This window comes from Ovis aries, chromosome 18 (genome assembly GCF_016772045.2).
Source record: "Ovis aries strain OAR_USU_Benz2616 breed Rambouillet chromosome 18, ARS-UI_Ramb_v3.0, whole genome shotgun sequence".
Taxonomy (NCBI): domain Eukaryota; kingdom Metazoa; phylum Chordata; class Mammalia; order Artiodactyla; family Bovidae; genus Ovis; species Ovis aries.
Window position 1 is genome coordinate 13,918,266 of NC_056071.1, and position 17,063 is coordinate 13,935,328.

At 48.8% G+C, this 17,063-nt stretch overlaps 1 protein-coding gene across 1 annotated transcript in view; it reads right to left on the reverse strand.

Moving 5' to 3' along the window:
• Positions 1-10,668: 10,668 nt before the first annotated feature.
• Positions 10,669-17,063, reverse strand: part of ST8SIA2 (ST8 alpha-N-acetyl-neuraminide alpha-2,8-sialyltransferase 2) — a 73,044-nt gene continuing 66,649 nt past the window's right edge. Inside the window, exon 6 of the mRNA XM_027957048.3 lies at positions 10,669-15,155. Coding sequence (XP_027812849.1) covers positions 14,870-15,155 — 286 coding nt within the window. The 3' untranslated portion in view covers positions 10,669-14,869. The remainder of the gene's footprint in view (positions 15,156-17,063) is intronic.

The following is a 17,063-nucleotide window of genomic DNA, read 5'->3' on the forward strand; positions in this document are numbered from 1 at the left end:
TCCAGCATCTTTTCATCAGTCTTGTTGATTTTCCTGTCAGTTTATAATAAATTCCCTACACATGAATGAATTCTGTTCTGAAAGTGTGTTCTTAAGTCCAACAAAGTTAGCCTAGGTACCTAGCTAACACCATCGGCTATATAGGACTGTACTGTAATAGGTTTATAATACTTTTCACACAAATAATACATTAAAAAAAAAACAAAAAAAAAGAAAATATTTTTATTCTTACAGTTGTTGTTGTTCAGTCTCTAAGCCATGTCCAATTCTTTGCAACTCCCTGGACTGCAGCACACCAGGCTTCCCTGTCCTCCACTATCTCCTGGAGTTTGCTCAAATTCATGTCTGTTGAGTCAGTGATGCTATCTAACCACTCTATCCTCAACTGCCTGCTTTTCCTTTTGCCATCAACCTTTCCCAGCATCAGGGTCTTTTCCAGTGAGTTGGCTTTTCACATCAGGTGGCCAAAGTATTGGAGCTTCAGCTTCAGCATCAGTCCTTCCAATGAATATTAAGGGTTGATTTCCTTTAGGATGGACTGGTTGGATCTCCTTGCAATCCAAGGGACTCTCAAGAATCTTCTCCAGCACCACAGTTTGAAGGCGCTCAGTCTTCTTTATGGTCCAACTATCCAATCTGTACATGGCTACTGAAAAAACCATAGCTTTGACTATATGAACCTTTGTTGGCAAAGTGATGTCTTTGCTTTTTAATATGCTGTCTAGGTTTATCATAGCTTTCCTTCCAAGGAGCAAGTGTCTTTCAATTTTATGGCTGAAATCACCATCCATGATGACTTTGGAGCCCAAGAAAATAAAACCTGTCCCTGCTTCCCCTTCCCCCCCTTCTGTTTGCCATGAAGTGATGGGATTGGATGCTGTGATCTTAGTTTCTTGAATGTTGAGTTTTAAGCCAGCTTTTTCACTCTCCTTTTTCACCTTCATCAAGAGGTTCTTTAGTTCCTCTTCCCTTTCGGCCATTAGAGTGGTGTCATCTGCATGTCTGAAGTTGTTATTTCTCCTGGCAAGTTAGTACAATCCCTTGGAAAGTGCAGGAGTACAGCGCAACAGCTGGCATGCAGGGGCTGGCATCGAGTGAACAGGCCAGAATAGTTGGTGATGAAGGAGGGAGAGGAGGTGGGAGATGGCAGAGATGAGGGGTCGTCAGTGACAGGAGACGGAGGGCAAGCTGTGATTTCACTCACACACACCTGGCGTTGATGGAACGCACGTTCACATCTTTGCAAGTTTGAGACTTGAAGGTTTATATGTAGGGGACTTATGGTGTTACCTTAAATAGCTTTGAAAAGCCACCACTTTGTAGCATGGGCTTCTCTTCTGTCCTCTACCCTCATCTCTAGATATGATTCAGGGGAGACACTCCTGTTAGTTTTTCTGCTTTTCTTCTTAACTGAGAAAGCAAATTGCGAAGCACCCCACTATTTACCAAACTGCATTAATTCATGCATTCATCTCTTCCTCTTGTAAGTGGGGTGGGGGCTTGGATTTAAGAGTGTATATACTTCATGTCCATGGGCAGGGTAGGAAAAATGCCTTTGTTCAGGATGGGAAATTGGAGATAAACTCATTTTAGTGGTATCCTGACTGATGATATCATTAGGTGCTGAGACCCTGCTCCTCATCACCAAGAATTGTCTTTTTGTCTCTAGGGCAGAAGGAAAATTATAGGCACCTGCTAGCCCAGCTGAGTAATTTATGGAGCTGCCACTTCTTTCCCCCTCAACTCCTCTTCTCTATCTAGTTTGAATCCTATTAGAAGGTGGCAGGAGAAGGCAATGGCACCCCACTCCAGTACTCTTGCCTGGAAAATCCCATGGATGGAGGAGCCTGGTGGGCTGCAGTCCATGGGGTCGCTAAGAGTCGGACACGACTGAGCAACTTCACTTTCACTTTTCACTTTCCTGCATTGGAGAAGGAAACGGCAACCCACCCCAGTGTTCTTGCCTGGAGAATCCCAGGGACAAGGGAGCCTGGTGGGCTGCCGTCTATGGGGTCACAGAGAGTCGGGCATGACTGAAGCGACTTAGCAGCAGCAGCAGCAGCCGCAGCAGGTGGCAGGGGACTTCTATTATCTCTGAAAAAGATCAGGAGATAGCCAAGTTGAACCTGAATGGCCTATGTCGTTGACAGCAATCTTGGGAAACTCTAGTATTTCCTGAAAGACTGTACTGGAGACTCAGAGATTTTCAGAGGTCATCACAGACCTTTTGAAGTGGTGCCTTAGAAGCTGAAGTAGGGGCTTGTGGGGACTCCTCTATGTACCAGCTTGGAAGTTAACAATATCAAGTTGAAAGTGAGCTAGGGATCAGCTGAAATTGAGAGAGGTGGGGTTCAGGATGGGGGGGGCACATGTATACCTATGGCTGATTCATGTTGATATATGGCTAAAACCATCACAGAATTGTAAAATAATTATCCTTCAATTAAAATAAATAAATTAATTCTTAAAAAAAGAAACTGGTAGAGGAGATGTGGGCATCCAGCCTCAGGACATCTGAGGCAGAATATCACTGGAGAGAGGGAGACAAACCTGCACGGAAATGCTGTGAAATAAGACATGTAAACTGGCTCCTGAAGTAGGAAAAATTTATTCCTGGATAGTCTCTGAAGATGCACTGCAAGAGACTAGTATAGGTTATGAAAGTTTGTGTCCTAAACATTATATGAGACAGGAGAAGGTTGTAGAAAGAATGTGGGCTCAGAAATGAGATCAGGTCTCACTTGTTGGTCGTATGTCCTTGGACAAATTACCTAACAAATCTGGGCTCCACTTCTTCATGTGGAAAATGTAGAATAGCGGTCTCTATCTTTCTATCTATATCTATCTCCACTAACAGAGTACTTGGAAAAATGTGGACACTTGGTGTGTTTGTTGTGGGAAACTAACATTCATCCCTGTTTCCTTATAAAGTCTCTGCTATATTTGTGGGGTTGGATTTTGAGAACTACATTTCCCAGCATCCCTCATCAGCAGGATTCTGATTTAGACTCATAATGGGAGGCATTCAGTGTGATTCAGAAGCAGAAAATAGAAAGCAGAAGTCACTATTTTTGGACAATCACATGACTTCAGAAGACAGTAGACATGAGCTTTTGCCAGCGTCTTCTTAGACCACCCCCTAAAGATGATGTATTTTGTGGCGATGACCACCCATGGCCATTTTAGGGGTCTCTGTACTTTCTTATTTCCTGAAAGTTAGTTTTGGTTTTCCCTGACTTTATCATCTCTGTTTGTCCGATAGTATTGCAAACCTCTAACTCCCTGCATTAAATCTCTTCCTGCTCAAAATACCTAGAGAGGTTTCTGTTTTCCTGGCTGAATTGTACAAACATATCTGAGTTTGAAAAATACAGAAAGCTTGGTCAGGATGAATGATCTTATGCTTTCCTAATAAAAAGAGGAACATTTGAAAATCTGAAAGATAGACACTTGGGAAATCTTAGCTCAGATTTAGCCAGGAGAGCTTGAGGAAGAGAGGATGGGAAGTCAGGCATCCGGGTAAGAAGTGAAATTTTAAATTATTTCTCTGTTGCTGCCATTGGACAGGGAATTCTTGACAGCCGAATGATCTCAAGCAGAATGAATTGAACAAAGAAAAATGTAATCTAAGTGGCAAAATAATCTTCCTAATACTGATGTACATGAGACTGTAGGTGGAGAAGGGGAGGCTGAAATAAAGAGATTTACTCCATAATAGACAGAGATGCACCCACGTAACCTGTGGTGGGAGGAAGAAACCTATAATTGCAATGAAATGGTATCTCTTTAACGTTTTACTGGGCAAACCTCCTGGCCCTCTTTAAATAAATGTTGTCTGCACCCCATTCAAATAGCCCTTTCAGAGTTTGCTAAATGATAAGATTTGTCTTTCTATTATCTGAAGAAAAGCATGAGCCTTTCCTCCCAGACACACCACAGGGCACTTCACGGAGGGGATCTCAGGCTGTGACTTGGTGGAAGAGAAAGCCTATAATTTTGATGCATTCAGCAGTGAACCTGCGGTTGTCAGTCTTCGACTTGTGCGAATTTCCTTCTCCCTCTTCTTCCATGCAGTTTTTCAGTAAAGACAAAGGCTTATTTTTAATTGAAGTATCGTTGATTTACAATCCTGTATTAATTACTGCTGCACAGCAAAGTGATTCCGTTATACATTTTTAATATTCTTTTCCATTATGGTTTATCATAGGATACTGAATATAGTTCTCTGTGCTATACAGGAGGATCTTGTTGTTTATCCATCCTATATATAAAAGCTTGCATCTGCTAACCCCAGCCTCCCACACCATCACCCCCTCAACCACCTCCCTCTTGGCAACCACCAATCTGTTCTCTGCCCACAATTCTGTTTCTGTTTCATAGGTGGGTTCATTGGCATCATAGGTTAGAGTCCACACATAATTGCAACCATATGGTATTTGTCTTTTTCTGACTTTCCTCACTTAGTATGCTAATCTCCGGTTGCCCCCATGTTGCTGAAAGTGGCATTATTTCATTCTTTTTATGGCCGAGTAATATTCTATTGCATATATGTACCACGTATTCTTTATCCATTCATCTGTCAATGGACATTTTGGCTATTTCCATGTCTTGGTTGTTGCAAATAGTACTGTTATGAGCATAGTGTTGCATGCATCTTTTTTCAATGATAGTTTTGTCTGGATTTATGCCCAGGAGTGGGATTAGTGGATCATATGGTGATTCTATTTTTACTGTTCTGAGGAATCTCCATACTGTTTTCCACAGTGGCTGCACCAACCTACATTTCCACCAACGGTGTAGGAGGGTTCCCTAAGACAAAACCTTATTTTAAACTCTGAATCTGTTATCTTACTTTCCACACACACACACAAATCAATTAAGATAAAGAAGCAAATATGAAGAGAGGCTTCAAGAAGTAACAGGAGTGTGTCTCCTCCATGGTTTGTTCATGGCTCCCCAGGCCAGATTGGGGTTGAGAGGACAGTTTCAGTATTTTTAATTGTCCGGGTGGCTCCTTCGATCTGAGCTTCCATTTTCCTCTGCAGCTTGAGTGAAATTTCCTCCAATGCTCACATCTGATTGGCTGAGAGTAGAGTACCTAAGGGTAAGGTCCAGGAAATTCCTATCGTTACACATCTAACCCACCCAATGCTTCCCTGGTGGCTCAGCTGGTAAAGAATCTGCCTGCAATGCGGGAGACCTGGGCCTGATTCCTGGGTTGGGAAGATCCCCTGGAGAAGGGAAAGGCTACCCACTCCAGTATTCTGGCCTAGAGAATTCCATGGACTATACAGTCCTTGGGGTCACAATGATTTGGACACGACTGAGCAACTTTCACTTTAAGCCACCCAAGGGGAAATCTCTTTGGAGAGAGTCAGAGATGAGCCAGGATGCCCAGTCATTCTGGGGTCCACTCAGTGTACCCGGCCAGACGGAAGAGAGCCATGATGAATGGACGTGAACTAGGGAGGATGAGGCTAGTCAAGGCCACAACGAGTGGGAAATGGAGATGCTGTAGCTAGAGACTGGGCACAGTGACGCCAGTGGCTCCGGACGTGAGGGGGGGCAGACTCAGCGCTCATTTGGACATAGTCGGAGGAGCTTGTGGCTGCTGGGTTGGGCATCTTTCTTGTGTAATTTTGAATTCCCATGCCAGAATGCATTAAGGTGTCTGGCTACTTCTCACTCCAACTTTTTCTACCATTAGGTCGATGTGGTCAGATAATCTATTGCTTTGGAGGACACACATATATTAGGATAAGTAATGAACATGTTGATAATACTTGAACATGTTGGTGATAATTTCTTAAGAAACTATTCAGGGTGTTTGTAAAGACTTAAGATTGTCCTTATATATACATGGATGTATCCTGCCCGTTACCTGGGTGGAATTAAAAGTGTTGAGTAAATCAGGAGAGCAGATCCCCTACAGCAGGGACTGAGAAAGACGAGATTAGGAGGAGGGCATACAGTGCACGGCCACAGTGAGGAGGTCAGGAGCCCAGCCTGACTGTTGCCTGGGTAGAGCAGAGGGTACAGCCAGGAACACGCTCAGCAGCCCCACCTTCCCCTCCTACCCCCTAGCCCACTCCAGTTAGAGGGTCTTCTGCAAGGCGGAATGGAGTCGTGCCCACCCCCTCCCCCAGCTCATGCAAGAGCTGCCACTACTTGCGTCCTTAGTGCCTCCTTTTTATCCACTTGATGCCCATTGGTGAGCAGCAAAGGACTGCCATCCTCCCCAGGAAAGACCCGGAGAGGATGGGGCTTCAGTGTTTTCTGTGGTTAAGTGCCACTCTGGGAACTGCTGTAGCATTTCCTCAAGGACTGGATGGGTGACAGGTTTTACAGTGAGAACAGCTGCAAACCAGCCAAGGAAACCGTGACTAGAAGTGGAGCTCTGAGGTCTAGGTAGCCATACCTCCGAGGAAGGCACCATGGGAAGAGGATGAGGGCATGAAGAGCGGGCTTGGATTGCAAGAAACAGGCTGACTCTGAGGACCTCAGCTGCCGACGGAGAGGGCAGCTGCCTGTCCTTCCTCTGCCTGGCTCGGCAGAGACCATTACCCACACACAAATCGCGGATCTCATGGAGCCAGGTGGTCTCTCCAAGGACAGCATCTGGATCTAGAGGGGTGGCTGGACCAGTGATGGCACAGCTGATGCCTTCGGTGGCTTCTGTGAACTGGCGGAAATTGGCAACAATATGGCAGGTGGCGGCTTGAGTCATCCCCTGTCCTTTGCTGTCACAAAGGAGGGTGAAAACTTCCTAGAGTGGGTAGTCTTAGAGTCTGTCCATCTTTCAAAAATTCACTCATTCAAGGCCCAGCTCATCCACCATCGCCTCTGCAAAAGCTGCTTTAAATCCCCCCAGCTTGGATAGGTGGCTCCCTTTTATCTCATTCTGCTGTTGCCTGGGCTTCCCAGGTGGCGCTCGTGGTAAAGGACCTGACTGCCAGCGCAGGAGGCAGAAGAGACATGGGTTGGATCCCCGGGTCGGGAAGATCCCCTGCAGGGCACGGCAACCCATTCTGGTATTCTTGCCTGGGAGATCCCATGGACAGAGAAGCCTTCCGGGCTACAGTCCACGGGGTTGCAAACAGTCAGACACGACTGAAGCGACTTAGCAGGCAGGCAGCCCATTGGTTGTGCATAATTGTTCCGTTAGACTTGAGCCTCCAGGGGCGGGGGTTGGATCTCCCACAATGCCCAGAACAGGGCTAAGTCCTTGCTGGCACTCAGTGTGTCCCTGAAATTGACTGAATGACTGAAAGCAGATGTCCTTGGGCACACTGGCACCTCCTTACCTGTTCCTGTTGACTGGCCCTTTGTTGGGGGTGGGGTATGGTGCATTTGGATGACACCCAACAGCTCCCCCAGGACTGGATGGTCACCAATCTTCGGGTATATGAGAGGGGAGGGGCCAGAGTGTGTGTGTGTGTGTGTGTGTGTATGTGTGTGTGTGTATGTGTGTGTGTGTGTGTGTGTGTGTGTGTAGAGGAAAGGGGAGCTGCCTTCAAAGGTATGTGGACTCAGTGCCTGGGGCTTCTTTCCAAGTTCTGCTTCCCCTCAGTAGCAGAGGCTGTCACAGAGAACAGACAAGTTGAAGACGTAGAGGCGGATATGAGTGGACTGGACACCTAGCAGCTAGAGCTCAGCTGAAGGGTTTATGCTGGCCATCCACCCGGGGGACCACAGGGACTAAGTGTCACCAGCAGAATTCAGAGCTACTCAGTGCCCCCTCAGAGGGCCAGGAAAGCGGTCACATTGTAATCTGTTGCCAGCACCCCAGGAAGGGGCATCCATCATAACCCTGGAGGGGGGCCACTTCCGTTTCCCAGGGTACAAGAAACTGCTCTGCAAAACAAGTGCCCACTGAACATTTTAGAAGGGTAGGCAGACAATAAACAAGGGAGCAAATAGCAAAAACGTCAGGGTTTCCCACCCTGGGTGTGCACTAGACTTTTTTTTTTTTTTTAAATACTGAGCCCCTCATTCATTTCTAGAGATACTGATTAAAATTGTCCCCACCGTGGCCTTGGCAAGGGGGCCTTTTATGAATTTTATCCAGGGTTGCATGCGTCCTGCCAAGTTGTTTCAGTGGTGTCTGACTCTTTGCGATCCTATGGACTGTAGCCTGCCAAGGTCCCCTGTCCACGGGATTCTTCAGGCAAGAATACTGGAGTGGAGTATTGCCATTTCCTCCTCTGGGGGAATCTTCCCGACCCAGGGATAGAACCCAGTCTCTTGTCTCCTGCATTGGCAGGCAGGTTCTTACCACTAGCGCCACCTGGGAAGCCCTTGCCCAGGGTTGAGAACTACAAAATAAGCGAGATGATTCAGATGGTTTAAAAGGACCACCTAGCAGGACAATGTGTGTGTAATAGAGAGTGATTGACTCAGAGACCAGGGATGGACGCTCTGGGAGGTAACATTCAATTTGAGACTTGAAAGATGAGGTAGGCGTCCTGCAAGGATCTGGAGAACAAGCTTTGCAGGCAGAGGACACAGAATGTGCAAAGGTCCTGAGGCTGGAATGAGTGTGGTGTGGCAAGTTCTAGAAGCAAAATAGCCTGTGTAGCTGGGATGTAGTGAGCCAGAGGGGAGAGGGGCATTCAAGACTACATGAGCAATGAAAAGATGCTTTGAATTTTCTCCCCAGGGGGAAGGAAAGCCACTGACAAGTTTAAGCAGGGCAACTGTGTGAGCAGAATTCTGAAACTCAGAGCTGCATGCATTTGCTCCCACCTACGCCCACCAGACTTCTCTCTCTGCCCCATCCTTTATCTGCATTTTCACAATAACTCCTGCAAGGAGCTAGTTAGATGTAGTTAGATGTCTTCTCCATTTTACAGCTGAGAGGGCACCAATGTCGAGTGGCTCATCCATGTTCCCCGGGCTCTTGAACTGGATCCTCTGGTACCCATCCCAGAGTTCTTGCCCAGAGATACTCCTGAGCATGAGGAGCTGCCACAGTTGCTACACTGAGTTACACGCACTCCAACCCTGGCCATCAGGATGAGAAAGCGCAATCTTGGCTTTCCTTGCGTGAGGCAGATCACCCCCAGATGGTCTTCTCTGCAACAGCCAGCTTCCTTTCAAAAGATGCTGAGTCAGCCATCCCATCTCAAAGGCAGCCCAGCAACTCCAGTGTGACCACCTCAGTCTAGAAAATGACGGTGCTTTGAACTAAAAGGAAGAAATGTTTTGCAGCATCAATCTCACCCCAACTCACCTGGAATCTGCACTCGTCGTTGGCCGGGCCTGCCCTGCCTGGTCCACACGGGACACAGGGCTGTCTCCTCAGAGCCTGGCTGCCAGCTCCTCATAATCTATTACTTCCCCAAGGTCTGGCTGTGGACAGCTGGTGCTGGATCAGTTTTAGAGAAGCATGTTTCATATTTAATGCTGGATTCATCTTCATGGCTACAGTATTTGGGGTTTTCTTGACACATTCCTTGGAACCCATTGGGAACCCCATTTCCCACCCCAGGTTCCAGGGGGACATGAGATGGATGGCTGGGGAAGTGGCAAGGAAGACCGAGAAAGGCCATCAAGGGCCTTCAATGTCCTTGTTGGCTGGTTCTGTTGAACTTTGCCTACAGATCTGGATGATGAGGTTGGCGAGCTTGATGCACTGTATGTAGAAACTGGCCCCACCACCTAAGGATGGAAATAAGACTCCTACCCTCATCATGAGGCTCAAGGGCAACGAAAACATTGCTTCTCTACAGTAACCATGGAGACCTCCCATTGCTGTGGATGCCCTGCCCCCACCACCAGAACAGCTCCTTGTTCAAGGGCATTGAGGGCCCCTCTGCCACCTCGATCCATTGCTCCGGGCCAGGCCTCAGGTTCCCAAAAGAGCTGTAACTTGGCTCTCCAAGGTTCATCCAGATTTTGGTGGGTACCAAGGGAAAGAGCCCCAGAGAGGAGAAAACCAAAGGATGGGGATAAAATGGGAGGGGCTGATGACACCCCGTAGTGCTGAAGAGAGCCGGGCGGGCTGGGGCAGGCCGCCAGCGTCACTGGGGATGTGGTGAGGGCATTCAGGAGGCAGCACGCGCGTCTGGAGCCCCATCTGACTGGCATCATTCACTCCCCTTCCTGTTCTATTCATTCTGGAAGAGGAGCCTGAATTAGGCATGACGAGATTTATCAAACAGCAGCCCCCTTGCAGCTGGTAGTCTCTCTTGCCATCTGGACGGCCAGTTTCTGCCCTGTGACAACAGCAGCGGGAATGATTTATGAGGTCCCACAGCTCCACCCCCTGGGCCTGGTAAAACTCGAAGGGCTCTTATCCTCTCCAAAACAGAGCGAGATTTCGCCTGTGCTGCTGGGCACATAAGCGGCGGTTCACACTGAGGTTCCCCTGACTCTGACTGATGCCCAGACTCATGAGAGCCAGGACTGTGCCTCAGATCAGTTTTCAGTTTTCAGCGACTCAGCTGCACTGACTAATAGAAAAAGCCCTGGAGCGGGAACCAGAAGACCTGGATGCAAATTCTCTTGGTGACCTACATGGCTTCCTGTGGTTTTTGCCTCAGTCTTATGATCTACACAGTGGGGATAATGATATCTGTATCTTTTCAACTCACTGATTCTTTGGAGGTTCCTGTGGCATCATATGAAGCAAAATGATTTTCTTAATTATACAGCCTTTGATAGGCATTAAGGAGTTAATCCAACAAACATTTATTGAGCAACTGCTGTGTGCTATGCACCACCCCCAGTGCCATGACGGACACAGATGAATAAAACACGGTCCCTGCCCTTGGCGAGCTTACAATCTAAGAATGTCATAAGACAAGTGCACAAGAACTATAATACAAGGCAGAATATGGTAAGTGCCATGAGAAAGGTACAAATAAAGTGCTACGGTGGTTCAGTGGACGGAGAGATCCCAGTGGTCGGTCGATTTGGGGAGCTTCATGAAAGATGTGGTTTCTGCATGGGCCTTGAAGGAACCAGAAGAGAGTGTTCCAGGGGATGGGAACAGCAAGACCAAAGGCACAGAGACAGGAAGACTGGGCACCTTTTTGAGGAATGACGACTATTCTAGATGGACCAGTGCAGGGTGTAAAGGAAGGATCGGGCCTTACTGGATGGCCTGTAACGTCAGGACAAAGACTTGCACGTTATTTTAAGAGTTTGTGAATGGCTGGAGACTAAAAAGATAAATCTCTATGAATGTTTAGGATAGACAGAGAACGTGCAAGCAGGTCCAGAGGATCCGGCGAGAGGAGACCGACGTTGAAATTGCCGGAGCAACCAGAAGGCAAGGATGGTGCAAGAGCAACAAGGGGATGCATGGAGAAGCCAAGATGACTTCAGGGTTTCAGAACTGGGTGGAGAGACTGCGGAAGAAGAGGAGGCAGAAGTGATGGATTTGGCTTCAGAGATGTTGAGTTTCTGGCGCCACCAGAGCAGAAGGGGTGAATGACCAGCGAGCAGTGTACAGTCGAGTCTGGAGCTCAAGGGAGGTGCTGAGCTGCAGGAAGTGGAGGCTGACTTCACAGGAAGGCGAGGGGTGCTAACAGAGCATGCAGGGCTGCGATGAAAGGGGCCCGAGGAGAGGACGCCACGGTGGGGAAGGTCTGAGTGTGGGCCAAGGAGGAGAGAGGGATACAACAGTCAGGCCTACCATGGCTACTCTCTAGATTAAGGTGAGGGTGTCAATAAATAAGTCATAAATACATAAATAAATAAATACATAAATTAACAATGAAGGGGCAATGGGAAGGGGGAGGAAAATCATGAGAATGTGGCCTTCCGGGCACCTTGGGGACAGGGAACGTCCAGGAGTCGGTGTGGAGCTGAGCAATGCAGAGAGCTTGGTGATGAGAAGGGGCTTTTGACCTGAAGTCTCTGGCCCCAGGAGCGTGGAGGCCAAGAGGGGGTTGAGAGGAAAGGTGGCACCAGCACCAGAGAGCCCCTCCTGGGCCTGGGGATGAAGGGATGAGGCCACAGGGGTCAGGACAGGTGGGTGCGTGTCTGTTGGTGGAGAGAGAGCACAGAGGGGGCAGAGTGGCTAAGGACCAGCAAGGGGATGGATGTTCCCTCAGAAATGGGAGGAGGGCAGTGAAAGGGGAGGAAAGAGGTCAAGAGATCACAGGAGACACTGCGTTTCAGATGGCTCCATCTCTGCAGCAAAGGAGGCGGCTGAGAGTGGGGCTCATTTGGGGGCTTGAGGAGAATGCAGAAGGGCTGAGGGGCTTCAGGGTGGGTGAGGATGAGGGGACTGGGGATGCTGAGGGTCAGGGGGAGGTTGCTGACTGCACCTGCTCCTGGAGGCCTGTGGCCACTGTGGTTACAAGGCAGCAGATCAGGGTACCGGGTACCAGGTACAGACTGGGACTCCTTGGGGCTGCAGGCTAGCCAGGCTGGGCCAGACGCTACAGTGGACTCTCAGGCAAACTGAGCTCTAAGTAGGAGGAGAAGACGGCTGCCTCCTGATCGTGGTGCTCAGATGGAGAAGGGTGGCTGCAGAGGGAAGCCGAGGCCTTGGAGCCCCTGCCATCACATAGCCAAAGTGTTTTGGCAGCACAGGGCCTGCAGGTTGGGAGTGGTGACAGGTGGGCTGTCCTGGGTCCCCAGCATTCTCTAGAGAGAGCCCAGAGGCAGATGGTCCCTACCCCTTCAACTCTAGTAGTTTCAGTTTAAGGAACCAAGACCAAGAAGAGACAGAAAGAAAGCCATGTTTTAAAAAGAGCTCTGGCCCCTTGATTCCCCTGCAGGGAGCGGCATTGATGGGTACACGGACGCAGGGCTGACTCTGGACCTGACATGAGGCTCTTCTCTGCACTCGCCACTGGAACCTCCTGGAACCCAAGGCCTTGGCTAATCCTCTGAGCCTGGAAATTCTGCCTGTTCCCAAAGATGCTGGAGGCTTCCACAAGGAAACATCTTCCAGGGCCTCTGAGATCCTCAGGGTGAAAGGCCCTGGAGAAGTATAAAATACGAGACGTTAATTTCCACTTCTTGTGAGAAGTCCAAACCACTCTGTTCCCACAGAGGCTGTGAGGGCTGTTGCTTTTTAAAATATTCACTTAACAATGCAAATCCCAAATCTCAGACTTCAAGTGTCAACAAGAACAGCAACAACACAGAGATGCGGATGTGGTTCGGAGCTGGAGTGTCCGCCTGTGGGGTTAAGAGGTTCCGAGCATCCTTCCACCACCCCCACTGGCTTCCCATCAGGCATTAATTTCGAGCAAATGTCCCGCTCTGAATCATCATTGATTATGTCTGGCCTCCTAGGCTTGGAAGCAGATCTTGATCCCTTTTCTTAACTCCCTTCACCTTCAAGACAATGTTGTTGTTTTTAAACTTATCTTTCAAATAGATTTTAAAACACTTATTTATCAGACAAGAGAATGAAGCTAACAAATCAAGCTGGCTAACGCTCATCTACACGTGACCTGTGATTCTAGCCCCATGTTATCTGCATGGAGCCCAGGATTCCCCACGGAGATTATATCCAGTATTTGGATACTGCATTTGGATACTTGGTTTAAAAAAAAAGTCTGAACTCTTCATCTTCATAGGGTTTGTGCCAAATTCTAAAATCACTGCCTCTGTGAAAACAGGGAGGTGGGGATGGACGTTGAAGCCTCTCCCCGGAGAGCTGAAAACCTCAGTGTTGGAGCTCAGTGCTGGCTAGTGTGACCATCAGGATAAGAAAGCAACAAGAAAGTGACGTTGACACAGAAGTCTAGCTGCAGAGGCCCCTGCAGAAAGCAAACAAACAGTAGTGGCTGCAGGCAAACGGAGTGCGACGCTTACCATTCTTCCTGGCCTCGCATTCTGGGGCTCCTGAGGCAACCAGAAAGGCGATTTTAAAAGGATGACATTTACCTTTGCTGTGCCCTTTCAAGCTTTAGCGGCGGCTTCCCTGGTGGCCGAAGGGAATAGGACTGTCCCTCTGGGGACATTCTAACAGGGCAAGGAAGAAGGCTAACCCTGAGAATGAAAGCCCAGGCTCCCTTCCTCCATGACGGACTCAAGTCGTTTTAAAGAACCACCACCACACTTGGGACACTCTTTTGCCTTATTCTGGGTCAGAGCACCAACTCTCTTGATAGGAAGTTGTGATTTTTCAAAAACACGCTTTGGGACACCCTAGCAATTGGGTGTCATCTGCCTGCTCCGTGCCAGGCTCCTGGGGGTTCTTGCAAAGCTGGACTATGACCTGTCCACCGTGTCTTCTCCAGCCTTCTCCCCAGATTTATGGAGGCCAGTCTGGGACAGGCGGGTCAACCATGGTTCATCCCGTGGGCAGTTCAACTCTAAGTTCACGGAACCAAGTGCTCAGCTCTGACTTGGCCTCTGCTCCTCGGTGACCATGTGCTCCTTTGCTGGGGTGAACATTCCAACCTCCCTCTTCTCTAAGAATAGCACCATGTTAGACATGGGTCCAGTTGTCCCCTCTGGGTCTTGGCTCACCCAGAATCCACATTTCTCAGAGGCTCGGGGCAGCTGTCCACAGGTGGTTCTCCGATCACCCATGAGCCCAAAGACCTCTCCAATCCGGGAGGCAGCGTGTCATCCCAAGTCGTGGGACTGGCTTCTTTTCACGTCGAGTCCTTCTGCCCCCAAAGATGCACCGAGTCTCAATCTGGTCCAGGTGGGGTCTCCACACCTTCTTCTTGTGGCTTATCTGCCTAATGCTAGATGAACACCACACAGTTATAAATACTCAGGTCAATATATATATGCAGGAATAGATATATATATTCTGGTCACTGTTTTACACTTGAACAAAGAAAACCACTAGCCTGCTTGTTCTAGAGTCTGTGCCGCCCCGACTCCCATCTGCCTGTGGTGTAGCTGGCAGCAAATGTGAGCCACTGAGTCCCACCGGGCGCCCACCTTACGTGGCCCCGTCGCACTGGCCGACAGTCAGTTTCAAAGCCCCCTGCTCGTGGAGGCTCTTCAGGGCCTTGAACTCCAGGGGCATGGTGTGGGGGCTGGCCTGGGAGGTGTAGCCGTACTTGAGGCTGTCGTAGTAGTGGTACTTGACAGGGTTCTGGTTCTGATCCAGCGGAAAGGGCCAGAAGCCGTAGAGGTAGATCTGGCTGCAGAAACGCGTGGCCAGGGTGTACATCAGGAGGCCCGTGGTGGGTCTTTTGATGTGAACTTTGTTAGTCAACCAGTATCTGGAGGAAAAAAGTGGAAAAAAAAGAAACACAAAAAATTAACATGAGTTTATGAATTATCCTTTCCAGGAAGGGGGAAACTTTTCTCTTGCTCCACAGCCTGCCTCTTGCCACTCCAGCATCTGTGGATACCAATCTAGTGGCCGATTCCAAGGTCCTTTCACAGAGGACTGATGGCCACCATTCAAGTTATTTTAATTGGAGGCTAATCACAATATTGCGGTGGTTTTGCCATATATCAACATGAATCGGCCACAGGTATACATGTGTTCCCCCCATTCTGAAACCCCTCTCCCCTGCCTCCCCATCCCATCCTTCTGGGTTTGGGTGTCCTGCTTTATGCATCAAACTTGCACGGCTCCTCTGTTTTATATATGGTAATATACACGTTTCAATGCTATTCTCTCAAATCATTCCACCCTCTCCCACAGAGTCCAAAAGTCTGCTCTTCCCATCTGTGTCTTCTTTGCCGCCCTGTATGTAGGATTGTTGGTACTATCTTTCTAAATGCCATATATATGTGTTAATATACAGTATTTGTCTTTCTCTTTCTGATTTACTTCACTCTGTATAATAGGCTCTAGGTTCATCCACCTCATTAGAACTAACTCAAATGTGTTCCTTTTTATTAGCTGAGTAATATTCCATTGTGTATATGTACCATAACTTCCTTATCCATCCATCTGCCGATGGGCATCTAGGTTCCTTCCATGCCCTAGCTATTGTAAATAGTGACAGCCATCATTTATCAAGTACTGGAACTGCCCTTAGGCTCTGTGCTTTCATATATGGGATTGGATGTAAAGAACACAAGCCTGTGAATACATGCAGATGCAGAACGAGGTTCAGAGATGGAAGTGGCCTGCCCAAGGTCACCGAGGTAGAAAATGACCTTGCCTCGAGCTCAGTACATAACAGTGAGCGTGTGCTCAGTGGAGTTCGACTCTTTGCGAGCCCATGGCCTGTAGCCCACCAGCCTCCTCTGTTCGTGGGATTCTCCCCGCAAGAATCCTGGAGTGGGCTGCCGTTTCCTGCTCCAGGGGATCTTCCCGATCCAGGGACTGAACCTGAGTGTCTTGTGTCTTTCACCGGTAGCCAGATTCTTTACCACTGAGCCACCAGGGAAGCCCAGGCCTGTTGAAACCTAAAGCAGGGGCTGGCAAACCTTTTCTGTAAAGGGCAAGGTGGCGGCCACACTCCTGGCCTCTGCTCTCCTAGCACTAAGCAGCCACAGACGACGTACACAGGTGTGGCCGATCTTGGTGCTCTGGACAGCTCTGATAAGGGGCCGCCTCTTGCGTGATGCCCACTGCCTGGCACCATGCCTGGCTTTGGCAGGGGTTGACTTCCTTGCCTCCTAAGCATCATCAGATTTCCTTCTCATCCCTGCCCACAGGCCCCGCAACCCTCTGATGTGGGCTGCCCAATATGGCTGGGTCCCGCAAAGGAGTCTGCCAGGAGTGTTAGAGGAGACAAGGGCAGGGTGGGGGAGAGTGCTTGTTGTTGTCTAGTCTCTAACTCATGCCCAGCTCTTTGTAATTCCATGGACTGTAGCCCACCAGGCTCCTCTGTCCACGTGATTTTTCAGGCAAGAATACTGGGGTCGGTTGCCATTTGCTTCTCCAGGGGATCTTCCTGACCCAGGGATCAAACCCATATCTTCTGTATGGGAAAGAGTGGAGCCTTAGGCTAAGGGGTTCCTGTGAGTGAGGCTCTGAGCTCCCTCCATACATAGAGGGCCTCAGTTTACCTGCACAAGAAAACAGTAAGGAAGAATCCACCTCCATTTCACCGACTAAGCGCCAGAGGCTGAAAGGGAGCTTCAGCGACAGTTCTATCAACAGCCACCTGTGTGTCCTTGAGCAAGTCGCTTCTCCCAGCTGAACCCACTTTTCACGTTTATGCAAT